At 36.2% G+C, this 15,707-nt stretch overlaps 1 protein-coding gene across 1 annotated transcript in view; it reads right to left on the bottom strand.

Moving 5' to 3' along the window:
• The window catches only part of LRRIQ3 (leucine rich repeats and IQ motif containing 3), a 198,002-nt gene that overhangs the window by 109,345 nt on the left and 72,950 nt on the right, over positions 1 to 15,707 (bottom strand). The window contains exon 7 of the mRNA XM_043876900.1: positions 11,766 to 11,919. Coding sequence (XP_043732835.1) covers positions 11,766 to 11,919 — 154 coding nt within the window. The remainder of the gene's footprint in view (positions 1 to 11,765; positions 11,920 to 15,707) is intronic.

Below are 15,707 nucleotides of genomic sequence, written 5' to 3'. Positions count from 1 at the left end.
AAAATTCTTAGAGGTGGGAATACCAGACGACATTACCTGACTCCTGAGAAATCTGTATGGCGGTCAAGAAGCAACAGTTAGAACCAGACATGGAACTACAGACTGGTTCCAAATTAGGAAAGGAGTATGTCAAGGCTGTATATTGTCACCCTGCTTATTTAACTTATACGCAGAGTACATCATGGGAAATGCTGGTCTGGACGAAGCACAGGCTGGAATCAAGATCGTCAGGAGAAATATCAATAACCTCAGATACAAAGATGACACCTCCCTTATGACAGAAAGTGAAGAACTAAAGAGCCTCTTGATGAAAATTAAAGAGGAGAGTGAAAAAGCTGGTTTAAAACTCAACATTCAGAAAACTAAGATTATGGCATCCAGTGCCATCACTTCATGGCAAATAGATGGGGAAACATCTCACCCTACCATGGAGACCCTAAACCCCAGGGCTGGCCTGCCTCAGGCCAAACAACTACCAGGGAGAGAGTGCAACTCCACCCATCAATTGATAAGTTTTACTGAACAAGGCCCTGCCCACCAGAGCAAGTCCCTCCCATCCAGAAGCTCATAGGAACCTTTTAGCCTCATGTATCAGAGGGCAGACAGAAGCAAGAAGAAGCACAATCCCACAGCAGCTAAAACAAAAACCATATTACAGAAAGTTAATCATGATGAAAAAGTAGAAAGTTATGTGTCAGATGAATGAACAACATAAAACCCCTTAAAAACAACTAAATGAAGTGGAGACAGGCAACCTTCCAGAAAAAGAATTCAGAATAGGGAAGATGATCCAGGATCACAGTTAAAGAATGGAGGCAAATATTGAGAAGATGGAAGAAATTTTTACCAAGGACCTAGAATAAATAAAGAACAAATAAACAGAGATGAAAAACATATGAGAAGGAAGCCAAAGCAGAATAACTGAGGCAGAAGAATGGATAATTGACCTAGAGGACAGAACAGTGGAAATCATTGCCACAGAACAGAATATAGAAAAAAGAATGAAAAGAAATGAAGACAGCCTGAGACCTCTGGGACAACATTAAACACTTCAACATTTGGGTCCCAGAAGGAAAAACGAGTGAGAAAGGACCTGAGAAATTATTTGAAGAGATAATAGCTGAAAATTTACCTAACATGGGAAAGGAAATAGTCAACCAAGTCCAGGAAGCACAAAGAATCCCAGGAAGGATAAGCCTAAGGAGGAACACACTAAGACACATAGTAATCAAACTGACAAAAATTAAAGACAGAGATAAAATATTAAAAGCAACAAGGGGAAAATGACGACACACAAGGGGACTCCCATCAGCTGATTGCTCAGCAGAAACTGTACAAGCCAGAAGGGAATGGCATGATATATTTAACGTGATAAAAGGGAAGAACCTACAACCAAAAAATACTCTACCCAGCAAGACTCTCCTTCAGATTTGATGGAGAAATAAAAAGCTTTCCAGTTAAGCAAAATTAAGAGAATTCAGCACCACCAAATCAGCTTTACAACAAACGCTAAAGGAACTAAACACGTCTGGGCAGGAAACACATGAGGAGGAAAAGACCTGCAGAAAATAAACCAAGAACAATTAAGAAAACAGTAAAAGGATACGTACACATATCGATAATTACCTGAAATGCAAATGGATTAAATGCACCAAACAAAAGCCATAGACTGACTGGGTAGATGAAAACATGTGCATGTATGCACTTTCACTTACCACATTACTCTGCTTGACCCCCTTCCAAATTGTATGCAATTATTTTATATTGTTAACCATATTTCCATTATGGCTTGTAATTGTAATTATCTTTTTTGTTTGGCTATTGATTGTGAAAACTGATAAACATCTTTTACTAATGTGATTATGTAACTATTACTCACTGAATACCATTGTATCATGATGGGTCAACAGAAAAATAATAAAACTCTATATCACCAAAACTAGGATCTAACAGAAAAACCTGTAATCACTTTTTAAAATCCAGATGCATATCAGAATTATACTGAAATTTTTTGAAAAATACAAACGCTCAGGTTTTTTTTTTCTTTAGAAAAAAGGTTTGCTTTTTTTCTCTAGAGTTCCAGATATGTTTCTAACGAGCAGTCATGTTTAAAAACAACTGGACTATATGATGATCTTTCACTTTTGTCTAGTTTGTTTGTTTCACTTTTTCTATTTCATATTTAGCGCTCCCATTTCATTTAGTTTATGTTCTAAAATTTCTCCATCTCATTTTTTTTGATGTTCTTTTTCAAGTCTTTATCAAGTGTAGTAGAACTTTCATATACATATATATATATATGTATAATATATATATTTTAGAAAACTTATGAATTTTTGCCTGATTAAAATATTATGACATTTTCATTCTACTTGTTTGACTTAGTTTGACTAGAATGCTAGATTTCTAATTAAAAAATAGATATGCAACAAGCAACAAAGATTTACTGTATAGCATAGGGAACTATAGTCAATATCTTGTAACATCTTATGATGGAAAATTATTTCAAAAACAATATATGTGTATTTGTGTAACTGAATCAGCTTGCCGTGCACCTGAAACATTGTAGGTCAACTATACTTCAATAAATCTATATATTTAAATAAATAAATACTTCACTGAAAAAAGAAAAAAAAGATAAAGTTAGTCCCCATGTGTTAAGTCAGTAAGCTATAGCTTCACTTGTAAGTTATCATTTTCCCAAAAGAAGGGTGAATTAAACTGTCCTTAACTCCTGGTAGCCCTAGTGTCTACCTTTAAGAAACTCTTCTGATAAACATCTCATGTTTCTATCTTACCCTAAAAGCCACTATTTCCCATAACTCCAACTCCTCTGATCAGACCTTTAGATGTCAGTCAGGCAACTGATGAAACTCGCTTTGAATCTGCATACATCTTTCAATTACATATTACATCATCAGTCTCTACCCAGTAAGTTTCTTCTATTCTCACCCCCGCCCCCCACAAAAGTTCCAGATAGTAATTGCTTGATGGCAATTTTTAAGGTCTTAGAATTTGCTATAGTGCTAAGGGCATTCCAAGTATTCAAAAAATACCCATTTGAAATGAGCTGTTTTGCTGACGGGGCCTGAAAATTACTATTAGGCAATAACAAAGAGCAATTCTTAGAGAAGATGTAAGGAAGTTATTACAAAGCTTTTTTCTTAAGACTTAAATAAGTTAGTAAAACATCCCAGAAGCTCATGATGACAAAGGTCAGTTCCTAGTGTAAAGAAAGTCTCTTCACAAAACAATGAGATTCAAAAAATCAAATATCTATCCATAAGGTTTTTAAACAAGCCACTTAATAAAATAAAGTGACCCATTCCATATTTTCTAAATCTGATATAAGATCAACCTTATCAATACTTTTTAATATAATTTACTGTTAAACTAAACAAAGAAAAGGTCAAAAGTACTTTCAGCATTTTTTGGCTTATAATATTATAGAGTTGTGTCAATGTAGGTTCATTGATTGTAACAAATATACCACTGTGGTATGGGATGTGGATAATGGATACTGTACATATGCGGGGACAGGCAGTACATAGAGACTCTCCTTACTTTTTACTAATTTTGCTATGGACCTAAAAATGCTCTAAAGAAAATGTTTAACTAAAAAAAGAGAATTGTTAATGTGGAATATAACACAAAATATAGGTTCCTGAAAGCAGTATTTCTATACTTATATTATAAAAAATGGAGACAAAATGTTTTTATACATAATACAAAAACTTTGTACTTATTATATAAATAAAACATGATTTCAATTAGAAAAAAGAATATACAAAATTGTCAGAAAGAAAGGAGTAATAACATTCTGCCTCTTAAATATTCACAATTAACATATTGATGGTTGGGATTTTCATGTACTTTTAATGCATATGTGATATAATTAAAAAGTCAGTTTATATTTTTGAACCCTATTAAAAATTACATTAAACAACCTCAGGGGTGTGTGTGTGTATGTGTATGTATGTGTTGTATTTAACAGTAATCAATGGAAAGGGTTCACAGGAGGATTAAATTTGAGTATAATTTGCTCTATTTTACTTTACAGAAATAATATTCAACATGAAATGTAATAGCTTCATCTGTATTAGTTATGATAATAAACCTTTGGAAGCAAAGGAAAATCAATAAAAGTATCTTAGAATTCAAACAAATTAACAGTTCTAAAGCAAATCTTAGTGTAGATGACTCCTATATTATATTATGTTTCCAGGAACTATATAATATCACAAAGGAGAACAAGATGTGAACATTCATTGTGTTAGAAGTAGTTCAAAGTAAGAAATTTGTTCCAGAGAAACTGATTGGATTGCCCTATTGATCTTTTTCCTCGTTTTGCTGATAACTAGGGAGAATATATGCACCCTCTCCAGAAGATGAGTCAAGATAAAGGGTTTGAAATTCCAATATCCATGCCTCAAGGCAGGAGACTGTTGCTGAAGTCCTAAGAAAAAATTAGAATATGATTCTAGGAGTTGGGCTGCCAAAGAAGATAGAGATCCACAACACATAGAATGTTCTTCCTTTCCAGGAGGTTTTAAGAGTAAAGGTTCCAGGCCATCACGTTTTCTTACCTCTTAGGTGATTCCTTTCCTACTGAACAACATATTACTAAACCAGCTTAAGGAAGCTTCAGATGTGAGGTTATGAGGGCAACAGGAGAGGAAGCAACTAAGCTGCTCGAAGGGTGCAACAAAACATTGTGCAAATCAAGACTCAGGGAAAGGAGCAGTGACCACCACAAGAGACGAAGCCAGACCTGCTTTTGAGTATTTGAGTGTCTCTTGTGGAGGCACGGGTCAGCAGTGGCCAACCACGGGGGTTCTCAAGGTAGCAGCAGTCCTAGAAGGCGCAGGGTATGGCATAAGTCCTCTTGGAGAAGGTCGCCATTAGCCCCACCATAGAGTCGCCGAGCAGGTGACCCACAAACTGGAGAACAATTATACCAAAGAAGTTCTCACACTGCTATGAAAGTTGTAGGCCCACAACAGATTTCTGAACCTGGCTATCCGGCAAAGAAACTGAGAACCTCCGGGGAATTATACTTGTAGGCAAATGAGATTTTGATTAAAAAACTTCCAAAGGACTGAGGAAACAGACTCTTGGAAGGCACAAACAGAATCCTGTGCACACTAGGCCCTAGGAGAAAGGAGCAGTCACCCCACAAGAGACTGAGTCAGACTTGCCTGTATAAGTCCTTTTGAAGTAGGTCACTCAGGCCAAACTACAGGGAGTGAAAACAAACCCACCCATCAGCAAAAAATTAAAGATTTACTGAGCATGGCCTTGCCCACCAAAGTAAGACCCAGTTCTCCACATAGTCCATCCCTTCCATCAGGAAGCTTCTATAGGCCTCTTTCCTTATCAATCAGAGAAGAGATAGAATGAAAACTACAATCACAGAAAACTAATCAAACTGATCACATGGATCACAATCTTGTCTAACTCAATGAAACAAAGAGCCATACCATGTAGGGCCACCCAAGATGGATGGGTCATGGTAGAGAGTTCTGACAAAATGTGGTCCACTGGAGAAGGGAATGGCAAACCACTTCAGTATTCTTGACTTGGGAAAGCCATGAACAGTATGAAAAGGCAAAAATATATGACACTGAAAGATGAACTCCCCAGGTCGGTAGGTGCCCAAGATGCTACTGGAGAAGAGTGGAGAAATAGCTCCAGAAAGAATGAAGAGACAGAGGCAAAGAAAAAACAATGCCCAGTTGTGAATGTGACTTGTGATGGAAGTAAAGCCCAATGCTGTAAATAACAATACTGCATAGGAACCTATGAATCAAGGTAAACTGGAAGTGGTCAAACAGGAGACGGCAAGAGTGCACACTGACATTTCAGCAATCAGTGAACTAAAATGGACTGGAATGGGCAAATTTAATTCAGATGACCATTATATCTCCTACTGTGGGCAAGAATCCCTTAGAAGAAATGGACTAGCCCTATTCATAAGTCAACAAAAGAGTCCAAAATGCAGTATCTGGGTGCAATCTCAAAAATGACAGAATGATCTTGGTTCATTTCCAAGGCAAACCATTCAACATCACAGTAATCCAAGTACATGCCCCAACCACTAATGCCAAAGAACCTGAAGTTGAAAGGTTCTGTGATGACCTACAAGACCTTAGAAGTAACACCCCCAAAAGATATCCTTTTCATCGCAGGAGATTGGGATGAAAAAGTAGGAAGTCAAGATATACCTGTAGTAATAGGCCTCAAGTTTGGCCTTTGAGTACAAGATGAAGCAGGGCAAAGGCTAACAGAGTTTTGCCAAGAGAATGCTCTGGTCATAGCAAACATCCTCTTCCAACAACACAAGAGAAGAATCTATACATGAACATCACCAGATGGTCAATACTTAAATCAAACTGATTATATCCTTTGTACTCAAAGATGGAGAAGCTCTATCCAGTCAGCAAAAACAAGAGTGAGAGTTGACGGTGGCTCAGATCATGAACTCCTTATTGCAAAATTCAGACTTAAATTGAAGAAAGCAGGGAAAACCACTAGGCCATTCAGGTATGGCCTAAATCAAATCCCTTACAATAATGCAGTGGAAGTGACAAATAGATTCAAGAGATTAGATCTGATAGACAGAGTGCCTGAAGAACTATGGGCCAAACAGTTCATAACACTGTACAGGAGGTAGTGATCAAAACCATCTCCAAGAAGAAGAAATTCAAAAAAGCAAAATGGTTGTCTGAGGGGGCCTTAAACATAGCTGAAAAAAAAAAGAAGAGAAGTAAAAGGCAAAGGAGAAAAGGAAATATATACCCATCTGAATGCAGAGTTCAAAAGAATAGCAAGGACAGATGAGAAAGACTTAGGTGAACAATGCAAAGAAATAGAGAAAACAATAGAAAGGGAAGATCTCTTCCCCTTCTAGAGATCTCTTCAGGAAAATTAGTGATACCAAGGGAACATTTCATGCAAAGATGGGCACAATAAAGGACAGAAATGCATCTAACAGAAACAGAAGATGTTGAGAAGAGGTGGAAAGAATACACAGAAGAACTACAGAAAAAAGATCTTCATCACCCAGATAACCACGATGGTGTGATCACTCATCTAGAGCCAAGCATTCTAGAGTGTGAAGTCAAATGGGCCTTAGAAGCACCATTATGAACAAAGCTAGTGAAGGTGATGAAATTCCAGTTGTGCTATTTCAAATTCTAAAGATCCTGTTAAAGTGCTGCAGTCAATAGGCCCAAAAAAATTTGGAAAACTCAGCCACAGGACCAGAAAAGATCAGCTTTCATTCCAATTTTAAAGAATGGCAATGCTAAAGAATGTTCAAACTACCACACGATTACACTCATTTCACATGCTACAAGGTAATTCTCAAAAATCTTTCAAACTAGGATTCAACAGTATGTGTACTGAGAACTTCCCAATGTAGAAGCTGGATTTAGAAAAGACAGAGGAACCAAAGATCAAATTGCCAACATCTGTTGGATCACAGAAAAAGCAAGAGAATTCCAGAAAATAATCTACTACTGCTCATTGACTATGCTAAAGCCTTTGACTGTGGGGATCACAACAAACTGTGGAAATTTCTTCAAAGGATGGGAATACCAGACTACCTTACCCATCTCCTGAAAAAAACCTGTATGCAGGTCAAGAAGCAACAGCTAGACTTGAACATGGAAAAACAGATTGGTTCCAAATTGGGAAAGGAATACATCCAGGCTGTATATTTTCACCATGCTTATTTAACTTAAATGCAGAGTACATCATGCAAAATGCCGGGCTGAATGAAGCACAAGCTGGAATCAAGATTGCTGGGAGAAATGTCAACAACCTCAGATATGCAGATGATACCATCTTATGGCACAATGCAAAAAGGAACTAAAGAGCCTTTTGATGAAGGTGAAAGAGGAGAGTGAAAAAGCTGACTTAAAACTCAACATTCAAAAAACTAAGAAAAGGCATCTGGTCCCATCTTCTGGTCCCATCTGCTCCCATCCTACTTCATGGCAAATAGATGGGGAAACAATGGGTATGGTGACTTTATTTTCTTGGGCTCAAAAATCACTGTGGATGGGGACTGTAGCCATAATATTAAAAGATGCTTGTTCCTTGGAAGAAAAGCTATGAAAACCTAGATTGCATATTAAAAAGCAGTGATGTTCCTTTGCCAACAAAGATCTGAATAGTCAAAGCTATGGCTTTCCAGTAGTCATGTATGGATGTGAGAACTGGATCATAAAGAAGCCTGAGCTCTGAAGAACTGACACTTTGAAATGTTGTATTACAGAAGACTCTTGAGAGTCCTTTGGACTGCAAGGAGCTCAAACCAGTCGATCCTAAAGGAAATCAACCCTGAATAGTCATTGGAAGGACTGATGCTGAAGCTAAAGCTCCAATACTTTGGCCACCTGATGGGGAGAGCTGACTCACTGGAAAAACCCTGATGCTGGGAAAGACTGAAGGCAGGAGAGGAAGGGGATGACAAAGGATGTGACGGATGGACGCCATCACCGACTCAATGGACATGAGTTTGAGCAAGCTCCAGGAGGTGGTGAAGGACCGGGAAGCCTGCTGTGCTGCAGTCCATCCAGTCACAAGGAGTTGGACATGACTGAGCAACTGAACAACAACAAAGCTAGTCTGAAAGAAATACATGACAAATTGCTTTCCCTGACTCCAAATCTTTATCCTTTAGGTTAGAATGAGTGTGACTTTCTCTTATACTATATCCCTTCTAAAATTCATGTTTGCAATATAGAAAATAACTATTCAAGATAAAAAAGCATAGGTAACAAAGAATATCTCATAGTGTAGCCCAGGTTACTAAAATATTGCAATTGAATTTTAGATCAAAGCCTCAGTTAGGAACTGCTTTGTTTGTTATTACTTTCTATAGATATACTCTCCTTGGTAACTTTTGAGTAAAAGGATTGACTGTGCCAAAGCAGATTTCAAATAGTTTTGGGTGCCCCAGCAAAATTCATCATAATATCTAGATTTTCAAAAAAATTCTCCATAATAATATATAAATGTCCCTGAAGCTTGATCTAATTACCACCAAATTCTATATTTATGTTGGTCTATTCAGTAACAGGAGAAAAACTACCCTCTGATGAAAATCTGTAAGCCAGGGACAAATAATGTCCATAGCAATTGTTTTAGATTCTCAATTTCTTCTATGTAAATACATTTTTTTTCAGATTGTTTTATCATAGCTTCTGATTTTTGGTTCTGCATCTCATTTACAGTTTATTCTTGCACCATGAACTCTGGGTGTTTATAGGGACTTCTGGCTTTAAAACACAGCATTTCCTAAATGAATGTGACTTGAACTCACTACTGGGCTCTTTCCATTTTGGGTTACCATAAATATCAGAAATTTTAAGCCGTTAGGAGACTAAGCACATTTCATCTCAAAACAGGAGCAGATTCAGACAATGATTACTTTATCTAATTACTGAAACCTGAATTCCATTCTTGATTAACCCTTTCCATTACTTTACTTACAGTATATTTTTCTAATGAGCTTCCATTATAAAATGCTGATATTTTCTCAAGCCTTCCCCTTTCCCTACTCCCTAACTTCTTTAGTGTTTTCTGGATGCTAGGTTCTCTTAGGCACTCTAGGGTATTAATTATTCTCACTATAGTTTCCAACAAACCAAGTCAATAATGACTAGACAAGTGAGTAGTAAAAATAATAAAAGAATAATATATCAACAGAATGAGCTGAAGAAAAGACTAAAAATGAAACTAACAGAAGATGGAGTGGCAATTTTATATAAAAGGCATAGATTCAAAGATGAATCTTACAGAGAACAATTACTTCAGTTACTTTAGGAAAGTGAGCTTTGGTCTGCCCTGGTGGCTCTGTGGTGGAGAATCTGCCTGTCAGTGCAGGAGACACAGGTTTGATTCCTGACCCAGGGAGATTCCACAGGACACAGCTACAGAAGCCCACACACTCCAGAGCCCATGCTCTCCAACAAGAGACGCCATCACAACGAGAAGCCCACACACTGCTAGGAAGAGTAGCCTGGCTTACCACAATTAGAGAAAAGCCTGAACAGCCATGAAGGATCAGCCCAGCAGAAAACACATTTAAAAAAGAAAGTGAGCTTTGAGATAACTTCAATAATGTTCTATGAATAATGGTCCATGAATGGTAGCTAGAAGCAGTGAAAAAAGGGTAAGACTATAAAGAATAGTTTTTAATAAATGACATTATCAGGGATGTGGTTAATAGAATCACTAACATCAAGGAGCTTTAGAAAACTCCATATAATTAATATATTTTAGCAAAAGATTTGTAATATTCAAAATACTTCCAAAGATCCAAAATTGTATATTTTACATATCTTCATAGGTATTAAATAACATAACCTTTATAATATACATTATTCCTATTTATGTATCTGTAATAGTTGTTTGCTATAACACAACATATTATATATGAATGTATGTATATATGGACCATATATATTTACATATGGTTGTTAGCTATTGGCATACCTAAATTTATTATCAGTATACAACATATCCATATCCAACTTGGATATCAGAATACAACATCAGTGAAAGTCTTCTCTATATAAAGCATATAAAAAGCATGTCACATGCTGAAATAGTAAGTTTATATTCTACAGAGGGCCAAAAGATGTTTCATATAATCTTTACAGTGCATACTATCATCTGGAGTAAATTAATACAGTTGGCACTGAGTGTTAGTGAGGAAAATGTTTTGAATAGGATAATCTGCTTTTTAAAACCTATCCTTTTATTCAATGGAAAAACTTTAGCAGGATTTAAGGGACTGAGGATGTTACTATATCTACTGTGTCTAGAACACATGTCCTCAATTACACTGAGATCATACTAATTGCAGTCTGAGCATTTTGTATTTTCTTCTAATTATGTTAATATAATAGAAACATTTGTAGCTTAGGCTACTCAGGTACAATTGCAAATATGAAGGAGTTTACATACCAAACAGTGCTTTACAATTCACAAAAAGTTCATTTCAGTTAATTATACTATAATGCCAAGTTTTCATTTTTACAATTACCTAGTGTTCAAAGCAAAACTCTAAAAAATAAAAAAAGGCACAAATTTTGAGGTCAGAAGATCTCCGAGTTTAAGTCCCAGCAATGTCACTTATCTGTCTGGCTTTTAGCAAGTTAATTGACCCCTCTGAGCTTTAGTTTCCCTATTTATAAAAAAAAGAGGTAAAAGTACCTATATAACAGTATTGTGAAGAATAAACTACCTACCACTTGCAAAATACCTAGCACAGTGCCTGGTACATAGTAGGCACTCAATAAATACAAATTTCTTTCTATTTTTATTGTGTCCTTAAAGCAATATATAATTTAGCATACATCACTCAGTGAATATTTTGTTATATATATAATTATCAGTCTTTAATAAACTAAATATTTCTTTATGCTTTCAGCTACTGAGAAGAGATTTTATATCACTATTAACAATTACTTGCAATAATTAATAAGAGAAAACATATATACAAAGCACAAATTAGTTTTGGATTGATTAATATACCACAAAAATTATATTTATACTATATGACTTTTATCATATCACAAAAATATCAAGAATATTAACAAGATAGAAGATATTAACAGAGATTAAAGAAATCATTAATACAATATAAACTATAATTATAGTATCTTAACAATATTTCAAATAAACATAATAAAAAATAAAGAAATAAAAATAGCAATAAAAAAGAAACATAATAAAATAATTGTACTTACATGTTTCCAACGTGCAAACTTTTCTGTTATATTAGTTCCAGGCTGAAAAATGAGTTCCTTAAAGAGTTTATCATCAAATCCTTTGTGCTTGTAAATCCATCTTTTTTCACATTCACTAATGGGTTTTTCATGTTTTTTATACAAAAACAAGTGGCTGAATTAAGGGAGGAAGGGGGAACTGCTGTTTAGTCTTTTTGCCAAAAAATGTGGGAGAAAACTACTTATGAGTTCACTTACATTTTAGAAAACATAGTGGTAAATTTAATATACTTGTTTTCATATTATTACTATATAAAACTATTTAGGCACTCTAGGACTTTCTCATCAACATTCATCAAGGGATGAATGAGTGTTGAGAAATCTCTGGTGATATGAATGCCCAAACAATTATCAAACTACACATGGCTATGCATTTTATAATATAATGTTAGAGAGAACATGACTAAATTATCTATAGGGATATAAGATAACCAATGTGAGCTCTTCTTACTTTCCTTCTCCATTTAAGAAATAACTTATTTCCAAAAAAAAAAAAAAAGAAATAACTTATTCCCACCTAGGAACACTACTCTACAGCAACACTGTTCACAAGAATGTAATGTATGCCATAGAATGACTTAAAAGTTTCTACTAGCTACACTAAAAAACAGTGAAAAGAAATAGATGAGATTATTTTTAATACAGTTGACACATGAACACCACAAGTATGAACTACATGAGTCAATTATTCATGAATTATTTTGCAATAAAAAAAGTACCATACTATCTTGGTTGGTTGAATCTACCACGCTGCAAAAACCACAGGTATACAGGACCAAGGGTAAAAGACTAGAGCATCTGCAAATTCTGGTACTTGCAGCAGGTCCTGAAACCAACCTCTTGCAGATAAAAAGATGACTATATTATGTTTTATTTAATTTAATGTATTCAAAATATCACTAGATAAATGACATCAACAAATTAATATTGTAATAATAAAATACTAAACATTAGCTCTATAAGATCAAAAACAAGGGATAACATCTCTCACCCAACCTATTCAACATGGTACTCAAAGCCCTGCTCAGTCCAATGAGGCAATAAGAAGAAAATCATATCCAATCTAATCTTTGAGAACAGATGCAAAAATTCTAAACATGAGTAAAAAGAATCCAGCAATGTAAGCAAAGAATAATGAGAACACTATGATTAAGTATTACAAAGCTCATTACATAAATAATAGAGAGAAAATGTAAAAATATATAAATGGAGGCAGAAAGGCACTAGATAAAATTCAGTAACCAATCATTATTCAAAAATTTTTAAGAGAGGATATCAAAGTAAGCTACTTCAATATCATATAGACAGATCACCAAAAACCAGTAATATTCATTATATGTGATAAAAGTGCAAAATCATTTGAACTAAAATGATGAAACAGGTAGGAAGCTTACTGCTACCATTACTATTAAACAGCAAAAAAAAAAATTAAGCAAGGAAAGCAATTTTTCCATTTCTGAAATTTTTAAAGTGGCCTCTATCAATGCATTCCTTCACGTAAATATTTTCACTGATGATCTAAAAATCAGGGTGAAATAATTAAAAGAATAAAACTTACTATGATTCAACTAAGACAGAAGTCTACTTTGCTTGCATGCAGTCTACACTGGTTGAGCAGTGCTGCTCCATAAAATAATTCCGTCTTTCCTCACCATACCTAAGTGTTAGTTGCTCAGTCATGTCCGACTCTGCGATCCCATGGACTCTAGTCCATCAGGCTCCTCTGTCCATTGTATTCTCCAGGCAAGAATGCTAGAGTGGGTAGACAATTCCCTTCTCCAAGAGATCTTCCCAACCCAGGGATCAAACCCAGGTCTCCTGCATTGCAGGCAGATTCATCACTGAACCACCAGGAAAGCCATGTGCAAAGACACTGTCATTGACCCACATGACTAATGCACTTCAGTCCATGGGAAGTGAGAGGCATAAAAACAAAGGGGATCCAATTACCATTTAAGTATTTGAAGCAACAACTGCAGCCATTAATTCTTTTCACTTACAAATCTAACAAAAATATAGTCAGATGAACACACTTACCTGTAAGTAAAATTGGTTAATAAATATCTAGTAGTTACTTAACTACTAAAAGAAAAAGAAAACAATGGATTTTCAAGAAAAAATTAGTATCTTAAAAATGACCAGTAAGTGCTCTCTAAACAGAAGTCTGTAATACCATGAAGCTGACATTCTCTGATAAGTAGAATTAGATAATAGAGAAATAGAACACAAAATAAATAACAAGTGAATTGCTTTTCACATACACTGAACTTAGTATTGCTAAGAGGACATAAGATACAGTAAGAATATTAGAAAAACATTCGAGTAAAGCAAACAAGAAATACAAAGGCAAAAGTATGCTTAAGGAAACCACAACACATTTGACATGTTTGAAGAATGCGAAGAAGTTCAGGGAAATGGATAGTCACTGCAGAGTTTTGACAGAAGAGTGGCTTTAAGTTCAGAGAAGATCAAGATGGTGGAATAGGAGGACATGGAACTCACCTCCCCCCATGAAAACACATCAAAAATACATCTACATGTGGAACAATCCAGAAAAGTAATCATAACTTGAAGAAATATTCCTGCATGACCAAATCTGTGAGAAAATTCACACAGAAGCAGGTAGGAAGGGAAGACATGGGATCAGGTCAGGAGCTGTGCCCCTGGGAGGGAGACTCAGAGGAAAAAAGATATTACACAGGTGGAGACCCTCCTTGGGGAAAGAGCTGTTCAAATCACACACAGAGCACCCAGCCTTGGAGTCCGACACTGGGAAGATGAGCCCACTTTGCTGGCTCCAGGGCTAGTGGGACTAACAGCAGGGCTGTGGGAAGCCTGCTTGTGAGAAGCATGCACAGGCTCACTTGATCCCGACACAGGGCAGAGAGAGAGAAGACTGCAGGGTGGTTGGCTGGTTTCCCACAACCACCCTGGCCTGCATACCAACCTAAGAAGAGTAGTCACTCATGACGCACCTCCGCACTGGGGTCAGGGACGTGATACACCGCCACACCGTGGCTGAGCAACAAAGGACAAAAGCTTAGACCCAAAGCCGCAACCGAGCCACCAGGGGCAGCCACTCCTGGTGCTCACAAAAGCAGTGCCTTGAAGCCACCCAGGTCCCTGCCCAGGCCAGACCTCCACAGCCAGACCTTGGGTCCTGGCCCACACCAAGCACATAGGAACAGCACTGGGTCAAACAAGTAGATGTTTTGGATGAAATGGAAAAATTCCCCCAAAGATACAAATTTCCAAAACTAACTTAATAAGAAGTAAGAAACCTAAACAGACTTTTAACAAGCAAAAAAACAAAAACAAAAACCCTCACTGAATTAATAATTTAACATATTCTCATAAAGGAAAGCCCAGGCCAAGATGACTTCACTGGTGAATTCTACCAAACATTTAAGGATAAAATAAAATCCTTCACAAACTTCCACTCTTCCAGAAAATAATGGGGGGAACATTTTTCAATATATTTTTATGATTCCAGGGGAAGTTTTGCTAGCATGCCAGAAAGTGACAGATTCTTTTTTTATAAAAGGAATGGAAAATCCTTTGTAATACAGAGGTTTCCAGTGTGAAATCATTTGCTTTAGCAAGATTACCTTAGAAGCAATAGGAAAGATTATTTTTTAAAATTAGAGGATCCAACTCCCTTGCCAATTCCATTATCAGAAAGATAGTGATTTAGATACAAAATAGTAACAAACTATGGAATTAGAATACTTCTAATAACTAACATCTGGAAAGCATAGCCTATGTGCCAATCAATTCTGAGCACCTAACAGGTATTGTCTCAATCTGCCCTCACAAACATTACTGTCCCTATATATTGAGTCTCAGAGGAAGTTTAACTCACTCAAGGGCCAAGAGAAAAAGAATGGGCCTACCAGGTCTCTC

This window comes from Cervus elaphus, chromosome 20, assembly GCF_910594005.1.
Source record: "Cervus elaphus chromosome 20, mCerEla1.1, whole genome shotgun sequence".
Classification (NCBI taxonomy): domain Eukaryota; kingdom Metazoa; phylum Chordata; class Mammalia; order Artiodactyla; family Cervidae; genus Cervus; species Cervus elaphus.
Note: the sequence above shows the minus strand (reverse complement) of the source record. Positions and strands in the feature narration are given on the sequence as shown.